The sequence below is a fragment of the Vigna umbellata genome, chromosome 1 (assembly GCF_029865625.1).
Source record: "Vigna umbellata cultivar VRB3 chromosome 1, Vumbellata_1.0, whole genome shotgun sequence".
Taxonomy (NCBI): Eukaryota; Viridiplantae; Streptophyta; class Magnoliopsida; order Fabales; family Fabaceae; genus Vigna; species Vigna umbellata.
This window is the reverse complement of record NC_142165.1, coordinates 48077565-48092318: the sequence shown is the minus strand read 5'-3', so window position 1 is coordinate 48092318 and position 14754 is coordinate 48077565. Positions and strand designations below refer to the sequence as shown.

General features: G+C 31.4%; 2 protein-coding genes across 2 annotated transcripts; one reads left to right on the top strand and one right to left on the bottom strand.

The window, feature by feature from the left end:
- Positions 1–1939: 1939 nt before the first annotated feature.
- On the top strand, positions 1940–5128 carry LOC124848456 (uncharacterized). Its single transcript, XM_047326136.2, has 2 exons — positions 1940–2127; positions 2629–5128. The coding sequence occupies exons 1-2, from the start codon at positions 2071–2073 to the stop codon at positions 3709–3711; spliced, it is 1140 nt and encodes a 379-aa protein (XP_047182092.2). The 5' UTR covers positions 1940–2070; the 3' UTR covers positions 3712–5128.
- A 1358-nt stretch (positions 5129–6486) lies between these two features.
- LOC124848427 (cationic amino acid transporter 1-like) lies at positions 6487–10602 on the bottom strand. The gene is made up of 3 exons (XM_047326104.2): positions 10517–10602; positions 10010–10422; positions 6487–8139 (listed from the first exon to the last, which is right to left on the bottom strand). Exons 2-3 carry the CDS (start codon positions 10419–10421, stop codon positions 6734–6736), a joined length of 1818 nt encoding a protein of 605 aa, XP_047182060.2. The 5' UTR covers position 10422; positions 10517–10602; the 3' UTR covers positions 6487–6733.
- Between the last annotated feature and the right edge of the window lie 4152 nt (positions 10603–14754).

The window sequence follows — 14754 nt, the reverse complement described above, 5'->3', positions numbered from 1 at the left end:
TAATGGAATATCTACTTTTACTCTAATAGCTCATTATATCTTTAATTTTGTTTGACTGACTTGATGTCGCACCTTGCCTGAAGGGCTTTTTAGTTGGTTACTTGGTGAAGTAACTCGATTTTCTTAATGAAGTAGCATGGTGTCTCGCATGGAGGCCTTTTTTTTTAATGTAAGTTACTTGAAGTAGCTCAATTTACTTATTGATGTAGTTCGATGTCTCGCTTGGAGGGCTTTGGTGCCCACATGTACGACTTTTGGTGTCGTTTATGTAACTTGGGTGTCACCTTCGTCATCTTTTCTCATTGCCACCTCCGTAGACTTTTATCGTTGCCACCTGTGTTGACTTTTATTATTGTCACCTCCGTGAACTTTTATTGTTGCGACCTCTGTGGACTTTTATTGTTGCCATCTTCGTGGACTTCTTTTGTTGCCACCTTCGTGGACTTTTCTTGTTGTCACCTTTGTGGATTTTTTTCATTGCCACCTTCATGGACATTTTTTGTTGCCATCTCCATAGACTTTTCTTGTTGTCACCTTTGTGGACTTTTTTCGTTGTCATCTTCGCAGAATTTTTTCATTATTTTTTAATAGCTCATGTGTTTTGTTTGAGGGCTTAGAGTGTCTCATTCATTTGATTTATTTGTTGCTAAAGTAGGTTTTCGTGTGTGTCCACAGGAGAAGCCTAAGGAAGGAAACACTATCATTGTGTTGGCTGCCTTTCTTGCTCTTGCAAGTCTTTGTTGTGATTGTTAGCATAAGGGAGCATGAACGAATAACAAAATAAAAGATTCTTGAGTATAGGTTTGGAAATATAATGTTTGCTTATCTCTTGGTCATTTGTCTTTGTACCGTCTTAGGATATTGCGAATATGATGGGTATGAGTAATTATAAAGTGGGTATTAATCGGGAGAATGCTAGTTGTATTTATAGGATGAAGGACCTATGTTTCTATTGAAATAATACTTACTAAAGGAGTATAATAACAGTGTAATAAATAATAATAGAATGATAAATAACAAACATCACATTAAACTACTGAGATTTAATTATAATATTTAAAAATGATCCAAATAGAGATAGGTTTAGACCGAATATGAACAAGTGAAAAGAGTTCATATTTTGGATTTTAAATTTTCTGTTGATTTTTTTTATCTTTATATCAAACTTTTAAAATATATTAGAATTTTTAATATATTTTAAAACATATATATATATATATATATATATATATATATGTGTGTGTGTGTGTATGTATAAGTATATTTTAAAATAATAACAAAAGAACAAAATAAAAAAATCCAACAAAAAAAAATCAAGTTAAAATATTCAAAATATTTCCTTTACTACTTAATAATTTGAATCGTTTAAATATTATGTTGATTTGATTGTTTAAAATCAACAACTTTAATAAAGACTCATTTACAGTCTAACGAAGATATAAGATTAACTTTAGAGATAAAATTAGAATAATTTATTGAAAAGTTGTGAATTTAATTATCTCCTTAATAAATACCAGCGACCAATGATAAAAAGAAGTCTATATTAATTATATTATTAGAATTTAATATCGATAGCCTCTATTTATATTTCCTTTCCACTTTTGTGTGTAGCTTTAGTTCAGAGAAGTCGTACAAAATCCCATTCCTGATTTATTCTTTCCTGTTTTAGGGACACGGCTATAAAGTTGTGACTACCACTTTTGGTTAGAAAACAGGTTTTCTTTAATATTCTCAGAGTTTCAAACTACATTTTCGTCTTTTCTGAAGCATTAAAATTAGGGATAGCTAGAAAAAAAACAATGCCTTGAACAGTCTACCTACCCGTAGGATATTTACGAAAATGGATTTTTATTATACTTATAATTATTTTGCCATAAGAAATAAGAACACGAGGAAGAGTGTAACTAAAGTTGATAGTTTGAAATAGGATGGACCTAATATGACTTCTCTCTCTTTATTTTCATCTTCTGTTTCCATTCACTAAATTTTGCTTTGAGTTTCACAGATTAAACAACTCTGCATTGCTTGAGTTTGAGATTTTGTAAGAAGAAGAACACTAAACAAACAAAAATGCCTAACCAAAGAGCAAGAACATATTCTTCTGAATCTTACTCACCAAACAGCCAGGTATGTATGCATTCATATATGTAAGATATGCTAATGCTATCTTCACCTTGGTTTACCCATTTATCTCATGAGCTCTATATACCCCATTACCAAAACAAATATCTCTATATATGATACTGTTTTATATGTTTCTAAGTTCATCATGATTGTTATGGTATAAGATTGTTGATTTTTCACCATCATACACGCTAGTTTGATCTTCTTTGTCATCTTGAAAGTTGAGGAAATGTGAATACTCATTGTTGCACAAAAATACAGAAACATTCAGGTCATTTGAGACATCTAAAAGGTTTGTGTTTTGCTAAGGGAGAGATGAAGATCCACTTGAGACAAGGTTTAATTATACCATATAAATAGATACAAGTTAGACTTAAAAGTTCAGTTTTTGAAAGTTTCATAGACTATATGCAAATGTTTTATCATTCTTGTGGATGTAAGTAGCATCCTTACCATTCATTTTATTTGTAACTTGCACATTGTTGGTTTGTGTTCAATGTTCAGTCAGAGTCTTCGTACCTCCCTTCCTCTGCAAGAAAGCGTTTGATTCCAGATTCCAGAGTACTTCATACCCGCCGTTCCTTGAGATTAGCAAATAAGTATATTGAAACTAGAACCACCCCTGTTCAGGCTAACCAAGTCTCACGTTCCACTGTAATTTATGCCGGCTGTTCCTCTATGAGATCAGAACAACAAGAGATTGTTGAAACTGGAACAACAGCAGAGAAGATTACAGAAGTGAGTGATAATGAGAAGCAAATGGTTAATCACTCGACTCAAGTGGAAAAGCACAATGCATTGGAAGTAGAATGTGCCCCTCTTGAGAAGGAACTTTTGGCTGAGGGTACTCAAACATCGGCTAACTCTAGGGAAAGAAAGGACAAGAACAATAGTAGGTCTATTTCAATGGTTGCACATTCATCCTCACAATTCAGCATTCAATTTACTCACATAGTTAATATGTGGGAAAATGAAGGTGATGATGAAGTTGATTCTGTGGGACATAGCTCAACAATGGACGGAGTTGAAGGATACAAAGTGAAGGAAGAATTCATGCCCCTGTTAAGAAGTATTCTCACCAAGCATAGAGATATTTTTGAGAATTCCTTGATATTGACAGAAAGATTCCGATCAGTTTTTTTGGAGACAATATGTGAGATCATCTCAGAACTGAAAGACAAGGATCTCATCAAAATCACAGAAGATAGGCTGCATAGCATGATTGCCCTTGCAAATGAAATGAAAAATATGCAAGTGAACATTGAGTGGCTTCACCTGAGATTGGAAGAGATATATGAGGCAAGAAAGATTCTTAAACAATCTGGCATGCTGAAGGAGAGAAAAGATAGCAACAAAAAGGTCATCGAAACTGTGCAGAGAGAATTGGATCAATGTCAAGAAGAAAGGGAGGCATTGGAAGCAAAGTTCCAAGCATTACGTGAGAGAATATGTAATAAAGAGACTGCTTGCAAGGAGACACTAGCAAGAGCACAGGATGAATATGCTTGCATATCTCAAACTATCACAGATGCTAAATCTAAAGTGAAGCGCTTTTTAAATTGCTCTCTGGTGAATGGTTTGCTTTAGTTTAAGTACCGTTTCTTCCCCTCTCTCTTCTCTTCATGGTAGTGACATTTTGGGTTGTTTAGTGAGTTTTAATTACACCTCTACGGATATGTTTAGTTGGTTAAACTGTGTCTTTACAGCTCGATCAAACAATCTTCCATTTATGTTGTTTGTACAATGAATTATCTTATTGTGTGGTTTCCAAACTACCCTTTATTTTTCTGCTTGATTGTGTCTAGTGTGGAACCTGAAGAGAGCTAGAAAGAGACACGGATAGCATGACAAGGATATCTATTTCAGGCTGGAGAGTGAAGCTAGACTCCAAAATCCAAGCAAAGGAAAACAAACAAATGAGACTTGAAATTAACTATATTGAAGCTTTCATTATGCTAACACTTCCATATTTGTTTAATGAAAGTAACACCTCTGGCTGTTTAAAGGTCCTTTAAAAATAGGAAAAGGTTTCTTCGACAACAGATTTTTGACAATAATTTGACAACGATACGTGTCACATTATCATTGGTTGTCTTTATCAAATTTTTTTAAAAGTTTCATTTTGTCTTCGAGGGCATCTTTGGAAAGAATGTTCAGAAACATTTTGGTACTTTTCACTTTTTGAAACAATATTCAGAAGAAAAACCTATTCCTCTCTTCGAAACTCTCTCACCGCCTTCGACATTCCTCATTCGAATCTCCGCCACCGAAGTACTGTGTTTATCCACTGTTGTTCGTTCGTTGCTTGGGTCCACCGTTGTCTCCGGAGGAAGTTGTCTCTCTCTGTCCGCCATTGAAGTGTTGTCTTTGTATCGCTTGGGTCCACCGTTGGCGTCATTTCTCCAAAGCTTTCGTTTTCTCGCTCGTGCTATTGTTCCTTCGTCAGTTGGAATAAAGTTTCTCTTAACATGACCTTTTCTTGGGGTAAGTTGTTGTCTATTGGCTTCTTGGTTGGGGTATTGAAATTATCAAATGTGTTAGTAATCTTTATATCTCTTAGTTGTTTCTGCTTTTGGAAAATTATATTATTTTTTTAATTATTTCTCTATATTTACATATTTGGAATTTTTGCAGCCCAATTTTTTGGTTCTTGATTTGAGATATTTGTTTCGCCAGAGCAAGGTAAAGTATGTAATCTTTTTTATAGACTTTTGTAATAACTAATTTATTAGGAGCCTTGGTGATTGAGAACATGAGGTATTATGCTCATCAAACATATGATTTGTTGATGTTTGATAATAGATGTTTCAAATATAATTTGTTGATGTGATTAACTAGTAGGTGTGTTATACTTTTTTTTTGTTTTTTTGCATTTCCCAGGCACAAAACCTTGAGTTATTATTTGGTATGTTGTTAAAAAATTGAACTGTGGGATGATGTTCTCAATTACAATGAGAAAAGTATGCTTGATTACAACAATGTAAGTATCAGTAACTTTGTTAAAAGACTAGATGATTTTGGTATTGTGTTAGTATCAGTAACTTTGTTAAAAGACTAGATGATTTTGGTATTGTGTAATTGAGAACATCATCCCACAGTTCAATTTTTTAACAACATACCAAATAATAACTCCACACAATACCAAAATCATCTAGTCTTTTAACAAAGTTACTGATACTTACTTTGTTGTAATCAAGCATACTTTTCTCATTGTAATTGAGAACATCATCCCACAGTTCAATTTTTTAACAACATACCAAATAATAACTCAAGGTTTTGTGCCTGGGAAATGCAAAAAAACAAAAAAAAAGTATAACACACCTACTAGTTAATCACATCAACAAATTATATTTGAAACATCTATTATCAAACATCAACAAATCATATGTTTGATGAGCATAATACCTAATGTTCTCAATCACCAAGGCTCCTAATAAATTAGTTATTACAAAAGTCTATAAAAAAGATTACATACTTTACCTTGCTCTGGCGAAACAAATATCTCAAATCAAGAACCAAAAAATTGGGCTGCAAAAATTCCAAATATGTAAATATAGAGAAATAATTAAAAAAATAATATAATTTTCCAAAAGCAGAAACAACTAAGAGATATAAAGATTACTAACACATTTGATAATTTCAATACCCCAACCAAGAAGCCAATAGACAACAACTTACCCCAAGAAAAGGTCATGTTAAGAGAAACTTTATTCCAACCGACGAAGGAACAATAGCACGAGCGAGAAAACGAAAGCTTTGGAGAAATGACGCCAACGGTGAACCCAAGCGATACAAAGACAACACTTCAATGGCGGACAGAGAGAGACGACTTCCTCCGGAGACAACGGTGGACCCAAGCAACGAACGAACAACAGTGGATAAACACAGTACTTCGGTGGCGGAGATTCGAATGAGGAATGTCGAAGGCGGTGAGAGAGTTTCGAAGAGAGGAATAGGTTTTTCTTCTGAATATTGTTTCAAAAAGTGAAAAGTACCAAAATGTTTCTGAACATTCTTTCCAAATATGCCCTCGAAGACAAAATGAAACTTTTAAAAAAATTTGATAAAGACAACCAATGATAATGTGACACGTATCGTTGTCAAATTATTGTCAAAAATCTGTTGTCGAAGAAACCTTTTCCATTTGAGAACCCTTTGTACTAACCAGGAAAATGTTATTTTGACAACAAAAGTTTGACACAATTTTGACAACGGCGACGTGGCAGCTGTGCATTGGCTCAGTGAACCGGGGTGAGGGGTATTTTGGATTTTTTCTGGTTTGTTTTCAATTCACTGAGCCAATGCACAGCTGTCACGTCGCCGTTGTCAAAATTGTGTCAAACTTTTGTTGTCCAAATAACATTTTCCGTACTAACCATGCAGATTTTACTGCTAAAAAGAAACTATTCTAAAACAGATCGTTGTCTAAAGATTATCACTCTACAAATAATTCAGCAACACTAATAAGAAACATGTTCACACATCCACAGCTTCTTTTTTTGAAAAATACACACCCACAGCTACTTTTTTTGACCAACTGGAATATCGAAAGTTTAAGTAAATTATTTGCTGAGAAGCCTTTTGTCTAGTTACGGCAACTTTTTGTACATTAGTCAGTTGTAACTGCTGTAAGAGGCACTTGCCCTCTTGCCCCTTGCGCCCCTTCTTCCGCCTTGTTCCACTGCTTATCAACATCCACAGAAGTTTTTTGGCTCTCGAACCCTTTCGCTGTATCATAAGAAGCATGTAGCCCCAGTAGCCCATAGTATACCAAGAGGAGCCCTGTCCACACCCCAAATCTGATAAATGAATCTTTATCAATAGAGCCAAGAAGGAATATGTTAATGGCAATAGATAAAGAAGGTAGCCATGGAACCAAGGGCACCCCCCAAAGTTTCGGTTGCTTTGCCTGCGGAACACAAAGCCAAAGAACCACAGTCCCTAAAATCCACAGCGGCACGAAAATTGCATACCCAATCCAACCATCGCTGCTTGCCCAATAACCAGAAATTCCACACGAAGACCCCAAAATCAGCACAAGGCACAGAATGAGCTTCGTTTTATTCTGCTTTGTGGTTACCCCACTTGAGTAATAGCGGCGCACTAGAAGCGCCACAGCCACAAGCATGAAGATGAAGAGAGTGGAAATTGACAAGAGGTTGGAGAGAATATTAAGTTTAGTGAAGAAAGAAATTACGGCTGTGGCTGCAAGCATGGAAATTGTGGCATTCACGGGTGTCCCAGTTTTCTCATCAACATGAGCAAACCAAGGAGGCATCATGTGGGTACGTGCAATGTGGGTTAGGTAACGAGCTTGACCCACCGCACTCACCAACAACACAGTGGTCATTCCCTTCAACGCCCCAAATGCAACAATGTACTTAGCCCAATCCATTCCCACAGCACTAAACGCAATCGAATAGGGAGCGTCTGGGTCAATGTCGGTGTACTTTTGCATGAGGCATAGTGTCACAGCTAGCGCGCAATATAAGAATGTGGTAATCACCATTGAGCCCACGAGACCAATGGGAATGTCCCTCGCAGGGTTCTTGGTTTCCTCAGCCATGGTTGAGACAGCATCAAAGCCAACATAGGCAAAGAAAAGAACAGCCGAAGCCTTGAACACGCCACGAACTTCAAAAGGAAGAAAAGGTTTGTAGTTTTCGGTGTTGGCCTTCGTTAGGCCTGCGATGATGATGAAGGCAATGACAATCAAGTGAAAGATCGTGGCAATGAAGTTGAAGATTGAAGAGCCTTTGGTGCTGTACACTGCGAGGAGAGTGATGGCTATGAGTACTCCGATGGATATAGGGTCCAGATGCCCATAATCAGGGTTCATGTTGTGGACTACTATACGAAAGTCATCAGGGTGTTGGCCGCAGAGGGTGGCGAAATAAGAGGTCCATGACCGAGCCACCGCGGCGCCGCCGATTACATATTCAAGGAGGATGTTTCCGGCAGCTATGAAGGCCACAAATTCTCCCAGTTCTACTCTTAAGTACGCAAATGATCCACCTAACAAAACCAAACATAGCCAAAATGCTTAGTAGTTTTAACGAAACAGGATTAATAGTTGCACATGGCATTTTCTTCTCACACTTTAGAAAAGTCAAACCTATGTTTTCTAGTGAAATTAGGTACCATGTGATATTCTTGAGACAAAAAACATTGTCCATGGCTAATTTTCTTTTTTAAATACATAAATAGACGAGTCTTGATTAAAAGAAATCGTGTTTCCATGCTGGATTGTTTTATAAAAGTATAACTTAATTTATTCATGAATAGTAAAATTTAAAGTGGTGTGAGAACATAAACTATGGATATTGGAAATTTAAAACTACCATTTTGGTTGATGCTTTTGCGAAGTGCGAACAATTACACTTGAGATGTGACATCTAAAGTGCAAGGTCGACAACAGGAGTCCAAGAGGATACGTTTTGTGTAATTTGACTCCTTTATATTCAATGGCGGGCGGTCGCTTTCATCGTTTCTCTCATGTTGTTGGACGTTATTTTCTCATTAAACACTGGGACTACTACTATTATTGTAATATAGCATTTCTAATTTAACAATTCATGAACTCTTTTCCTCTTTATTTATCTACTTATCCATGCATGCTTACTTTTCTTATCAGTATCAAAGTTAATTTTAATATTCAACTCAAATTCTACCAATCAACGGGATTCAAAGGGGACCTAAAACTTCACTTTAACATAAATATGGTTCCGTAAATTAGACATCAAAAGTTTAACATCATATTTCAAATTTTTATTTTTTTATAGTACGTCTTAAATTTTACATTTTATATAGGATTTTTAAAAAAAAAAACAAAGAGAATGAACACCCTCTCAAAATTATTCTATAAACAACGTCACTCCGATTAAGAAGAATAAATATACCAAAGAGTACACACGTCAATTCGTTTGAAACGAGAGAAGATGTTGTATGTTCAAGTTTCGTCATCTCTACTGTTTAGAGAATGACTTTATTATTTGAACATTAAATCATGGATATATATCATTTTACGTGTGTGTGTGTATGATACACACATATATTATTACGATTATGAGAAATTCAGAAAAATTGTTCTTATGAGTATGAGTTTTGGAGGAAGAAAAATGGTGCTGGGACCGTGCATTCCCAGCACAACTCATTAATTGAAAATTCAACAATACAACGGTGGAAGAGTTTAACTTTGTAGGTCACCCACCTTATTCATATTCCAAAAGTTGAGGACTAACTAATACGTAACTTTCACCAATTAAATTTGCCATTTAATTTTTAATAATCAAATTCCTAATATATCAATTAAGCGTTTGATATGCATTACACTCAGTGAATTTGTATTTATAAATAAATATAAATATAAAGTCACCGACAAATGAAAAATATATTGTCAAACTTAAAGACCAATCAAGTATCCAAAGTTGACATACAAAAAGCTTTTTTATATAAAATAACCAATCACTGTTCTAAATAATTTACTAATATGCAGATACAACGGTCTAATTCAAATGCTGGATCAGAAATATCTATCTATATTATCTGATAGTTTTCGATTCACCATATAATTATATATATATAAATATTCATACAAAATCTTAGTTTAAAATATTGAAGTTAGAGTCTGTAAACTTCTTAATAACTAAGAAAGAGAGATAAATATATACATAATATATTTAAACGTAATATTTATATTTGTTTAAATTATTTGGTTTGTTTGATAAAAAAAAATTAAAATCTAACTTGTTTTCTAATCAAGTTTATATATATAAACCTAGATTCAAAGTAGTTATTTTTGTATGAAGATTTAAACGTGTTATTGTCTGAAATCCTGCAAAGTGAAACTGTACGCAAACAAAAGCAAGAGTGCAAGAGATGGAACCTGCGACGGGGATTTCTACCGCGAACTCGGTGTAGCAGAAGACGGAGAACAAGGCGGAGACTCCGGAAACGACGTAGGAGAGGACGACGGCGGGTCCGACCGTTGACCTAGCCTCGAGGCCGGTGAGGACGAATATGCCGGAGCCGATGACGGCGCCGATTCCGAACCACATGAGGTCCCACCAGTTGAGCGTCTTCTTCATCTCGTGGCCGCTCCGAGCCTTCATCTCTACGAGCTCCGTGTGGTCCTGGGATCGACTCAGCACCCGATCCATCAACCTCCACGGCGTCTCCATAATGGCTCTGGCATAGTTGTTCCAACTCTTGAACGACTCTTCCGGAAAAAAGTCGTTTTTCCGGAATGTCAATCCCCGCCTCCGCACTCCGCCGTCAATCGCGCCCTCACCTCCCATCCTGCTTAGTACAACGAATGAATGCCGTAAGAGAACTATATAACAGAAAAAATAAAGACAGTGAGTTTCAGAAAATTGAATGAAACAAAACGAACCAGTTTTGTAGTTTTCTCTCTGTCAAAAGCTGTGTGCCTGATAGTGTGGCGTAGAGGTGATACTTATAAAGTCCATGATATTGAAATCCCAAACGGTTGACTAAAATAATAATAATAATTATTATTATTATTATAATTTTTATCTTGGATTATTGTATTTTCTTGAGGTAGGTGTTAGGATATGTTCACACCGTTTGATTGAGAAAACGCTTCTTCTCTCTCTTTAATAGGCAGACATTTCTTTTTTTTTTTTCTATAGATGAAAATTCGAAATGCACAATTAATGCACATGCGAATGAGATGAATGAATTAGTAAGATTGATGACAGAGAGAAAGAAAATAAGAGTCACATGGAAAGAGATTGAAGTCAAAGATGACAGAATATTCTTCCTTGTCCATATGGAGAAATATTCTTTAAATTTAATTCATCACACTGTTACATTATCAAACAAATTTCATTTCCACACCTCAAATTTTGATTCATCTTTAATTTTGTTACATCTTTTAATTTATTATTTTCATAAATAGAAATAGACGTCTATGATTTTAATTCTATTTTAATTGATTGTTAAAACTTATCAAATGTTTATAAATGTTTTTCTTTAAAAAAATTATGCTGAATCCTTTTCATCACGTAATCTTCTGCAGGACTTATAATGTTTTTTAATTGATTATGTGATAATCTGTTTTTAACTAAGCACCTATTGGTTTCAATTAGTTCTTAAAACTTATTCATTTTTAATAAATAATTTTCTCAAAAAATATATTTAAACTGGATCAAAATATCAAAATATATATTGTACTATTAATATGTTTATTTAAATTAACTTTGATTCTTTTAATGAAAATTTGAATTTGAATGGTTGACATAGACTTCTGTTAATTTTTGATATGTGAATTCTATATCCTATTCTTCAAACTTAAAAAATTAACTTTGGAAAAATAACATGACTCAGAGTAAAACATTTTTGTATAAATAATTAAAATTGTACTCGACTAAAAAATATTTGTAAAATTTAGATTGATCTTTTAATTTTTTTTTTTACTTCTAAATTATTATTTTCATTGCACTTTAATATATAAAAATGAATTACACCAAGAAGAAGACAAAAAATTAACACTTGATTTAAATGATTTAACTCAAACATACCAGACAAAGTGTATTTACCAAATTGAATGGTTTTAAGGATTATTTAGTATAAAATTAAAATTTAGGTGTCTTCGTTTAAAAATAAATTATGCTTATGGATCAATTGTAGCAAAATTAAATTTTGACGTATCTATTTGTAAATGTGACAAAATTTGAGAATCAATTAATATAAAATTAAAGTTTAAAGTGCATACTTATAAAAGGAATAAAATCAGGAGGGTTAAATATTTCTTCCAATAAGTTTCTACTTAACGTTATTTTAATTAATTTAGTTAGCTAAATTTATTTATTGCCTTTTATGTCAGAATTTATAAATAATAATAACAAGATGATAATAGAAAAATATAATATCTGCATTTTAAGAAATATATATTTCATCGAATTTAATGCATATAAATGATGAAATAAAATTATTTTGAAATGTGATAATTTTGAATACATGATTTAGGTAAAAAAAAACAATCTAACAATGAATTTCAATAATAAATGTTGTAATTAAAATTATTAAATACTATAATATTTAATATAATTATAATGGTGTATCATTTCATATGTTACACGTAATAAATATTCTATTATATATATATATATATATATATATATATATATATATATATATATATATTAAAAAACTTCATATATATAATGACATAAATTAATAACTTTTTTATATTATTTGAATTTTAATTTTTAATTAATTAATTTTTAATTTCTTTATATATTTCTATATCTGATTAATTAATTTTTAATTTCTTTATATATTTCTATATCTATTTATCTATATGTTATGAAATAATTAATGAATTTATGTAGAAGAAATTGAAGAAATACTTACAATTATGTTGTCGAATAGCTTTTTATTGATTTATTTATTAATTATTTCATATACTTATTGATATAAAGACATAAATTAATGAATTTTATATTAGATAATTAATTACTTATTTCCTAATTAGTTTACATTAATTTAATTTTAAATATATTAAAAAAAATCTATAAATTCTATTATACTATATTTAAAGATAGGAGTTACTGAATTCTTGTAAGCTGTATGAATTATAATTAATAATTTTGTAATTATGTTTTCCAAATAATTAGTTTGAATCAAGAGGGAGAGACTAAATAATACACGTGTAATTCATACAAATTATTATGTCGTTCAATAATTTTAAATTAAAAAAAAAACATACATTTTCAAAATTCACACTTAAATTAAAGTTTCTTTCACATAAATTATATTTATAAAATAGTATCTCATATATATATATATATATATATATATATATATATATATATATATATATATATATATATATATATATATATATATATATATAATTTTAAATAAAATTATTTAAAACCAAATCTTTAAAATATAAAATTAAATAAAAAAGTATTCTTTAAGTACAATTTAAATCAAAATACTTATTAAAATGTTAATACAATACAAATTTGAATAAGTTCCAAAATATAAATTTTAAAAAATGAGTCTATGATATTTTGTTATTAATAAACTTAAACCAAATAACATATGTTTTGGTTATCTGTTAAATGTGATTTGGTGTGTACAATTGAATTAAAATTGGAGGGTTATAAAAACCCTTGAGAAGAATATTAGGAAGTAATTCTGGTGTTTAATAGTTCATTATAATTATCAAGAATTTTGTATTATTGTGTTGTTATTGTGTGGACCATAATGATAATAAGAAGATAGGATCCTAAAGTTAGATTTTTCAAAATTGATGCTGATTGTGTGGAAAACCCTTTGATTGCGAAATAAGGTAGAAGTTTAATCTCCATAAAATAGAACAATATCAAAAGATATATTTTTAATTGTATAATAAATATTTCTTTTTTTATATTATTTCAATGTAGTATACTGTAATATAGTCAAACATTTTATAATATTTTTTAAACTTTTTGTATTAGTATGTAAATTCATATTATAACATAATATAGTCATACATTTCTGTCAAAATTAAAAATATTAATATAAATGAATTTATCAATAACATATACGTAAAAACATCAAATTATTATAATTTTTAAAATTTAATGAAAAATTATAATGATATACAAATTATTACATAAATAAAAGTTACTAAGATAATAATTTCAATATATTTTAAAAAATTAATAAAAAATATTATTGTTAATTAAAGAAGAAGATGCATGTCTTATTCTCAATCTTAAACACAATCAGAAAGATCATATTAAATAAAGAAAAATTGATGTTTGGATGATAATGATGATTTATAAATAAATGATGCAAAGTTAAAGAAAGTTTGATCGGTAACATTGAAGATTGAATACCTATAGTTGAGTTAAAGACTTGGAAATTTCCTTGTTAAAGTCATGTCATTTGTATATCTTAGTTAAGATAGTAAAGTTAGAAGTTCAAGAGTGTATTAATGGTAAAACCAATGTAAGTCCATTGGTCGTAATGTAACAACTGATAAATATTCTTCTCTTTTGGAACTTGTGAAACATTCGATAACTCTTGCACTTAATAGCTTAATTAGACCACAATCATAAAAACACAAGAAAATTTTTTTGGTATTTTTATCAAACAGTTGGTATACAAGAAAATGTAACATAAATGTATTAAGACTAGACTTCATCAACTTCATTATCATGCATTAATAATCATCTCAATTCCACTTTCTAGTCAAAATCAACTCACAAATATAGTCAAATCCTATCCGTACTGACTTTGAGCCTATGATAACTCATCAAGCTCCAATTCCTTGAATCCTCAACAAGAAATCATGGATTAAGTTCAAGAGTTTAAGATTACTAATGAACCAAGTTTTATTCCTAGATATAAGCATTCATTGGGCATTCAATTTCAAGGCTATATTCTAAAGATATTATCCAATCTCTTCAAAATCATAAATCAAGCATGAGAACAATCCACATCAAGCATTAAGCAAGGAAATCAAATATTAACTTGAATTGGAAAAGCATGCATATATCAACAACACAATTTTAGACAAGAATTTAATGTTTGACATCTAATATCAACAAATAGAAATTGAAAGAGATAAAGAATCTAGGGTTTACAAATTAAGAGATAAAGAAGAAATTA

Excerpts from the sequence above, each read along its gene's own strand:
- LOC124848427 (XM_047326104.2), bottom strand. The coding sequence starts at position 10,421 with ATGGGAGGTGAGGGCGCGATTGACGGCGGAGTGCGGAGGCGGGGATTG. Across the intron at positions 8,140-10,009 it reads GGTAGAAATCCCCGTCGCAG|GTGGATCATTTGCGTACTTA; the intron begins GTTCCATCTCTT and ends TGGTTTTGTTAG.
- LOC124848456 (XM_047326136.2), top strand. The coding sequence starts at position 2,071 with ATGCCTAACCAAAGAGCAAGAACATATTCTTCTGAATCTTACTCACCA. Across the intron at positions 2,128-2,628 it reads CTTACTCACCAAACAGCCAG|TCAGAGTCTTCGTACCTCCC; the intron begins GTATGTATGCAT and ends TTCAATGTTCAG.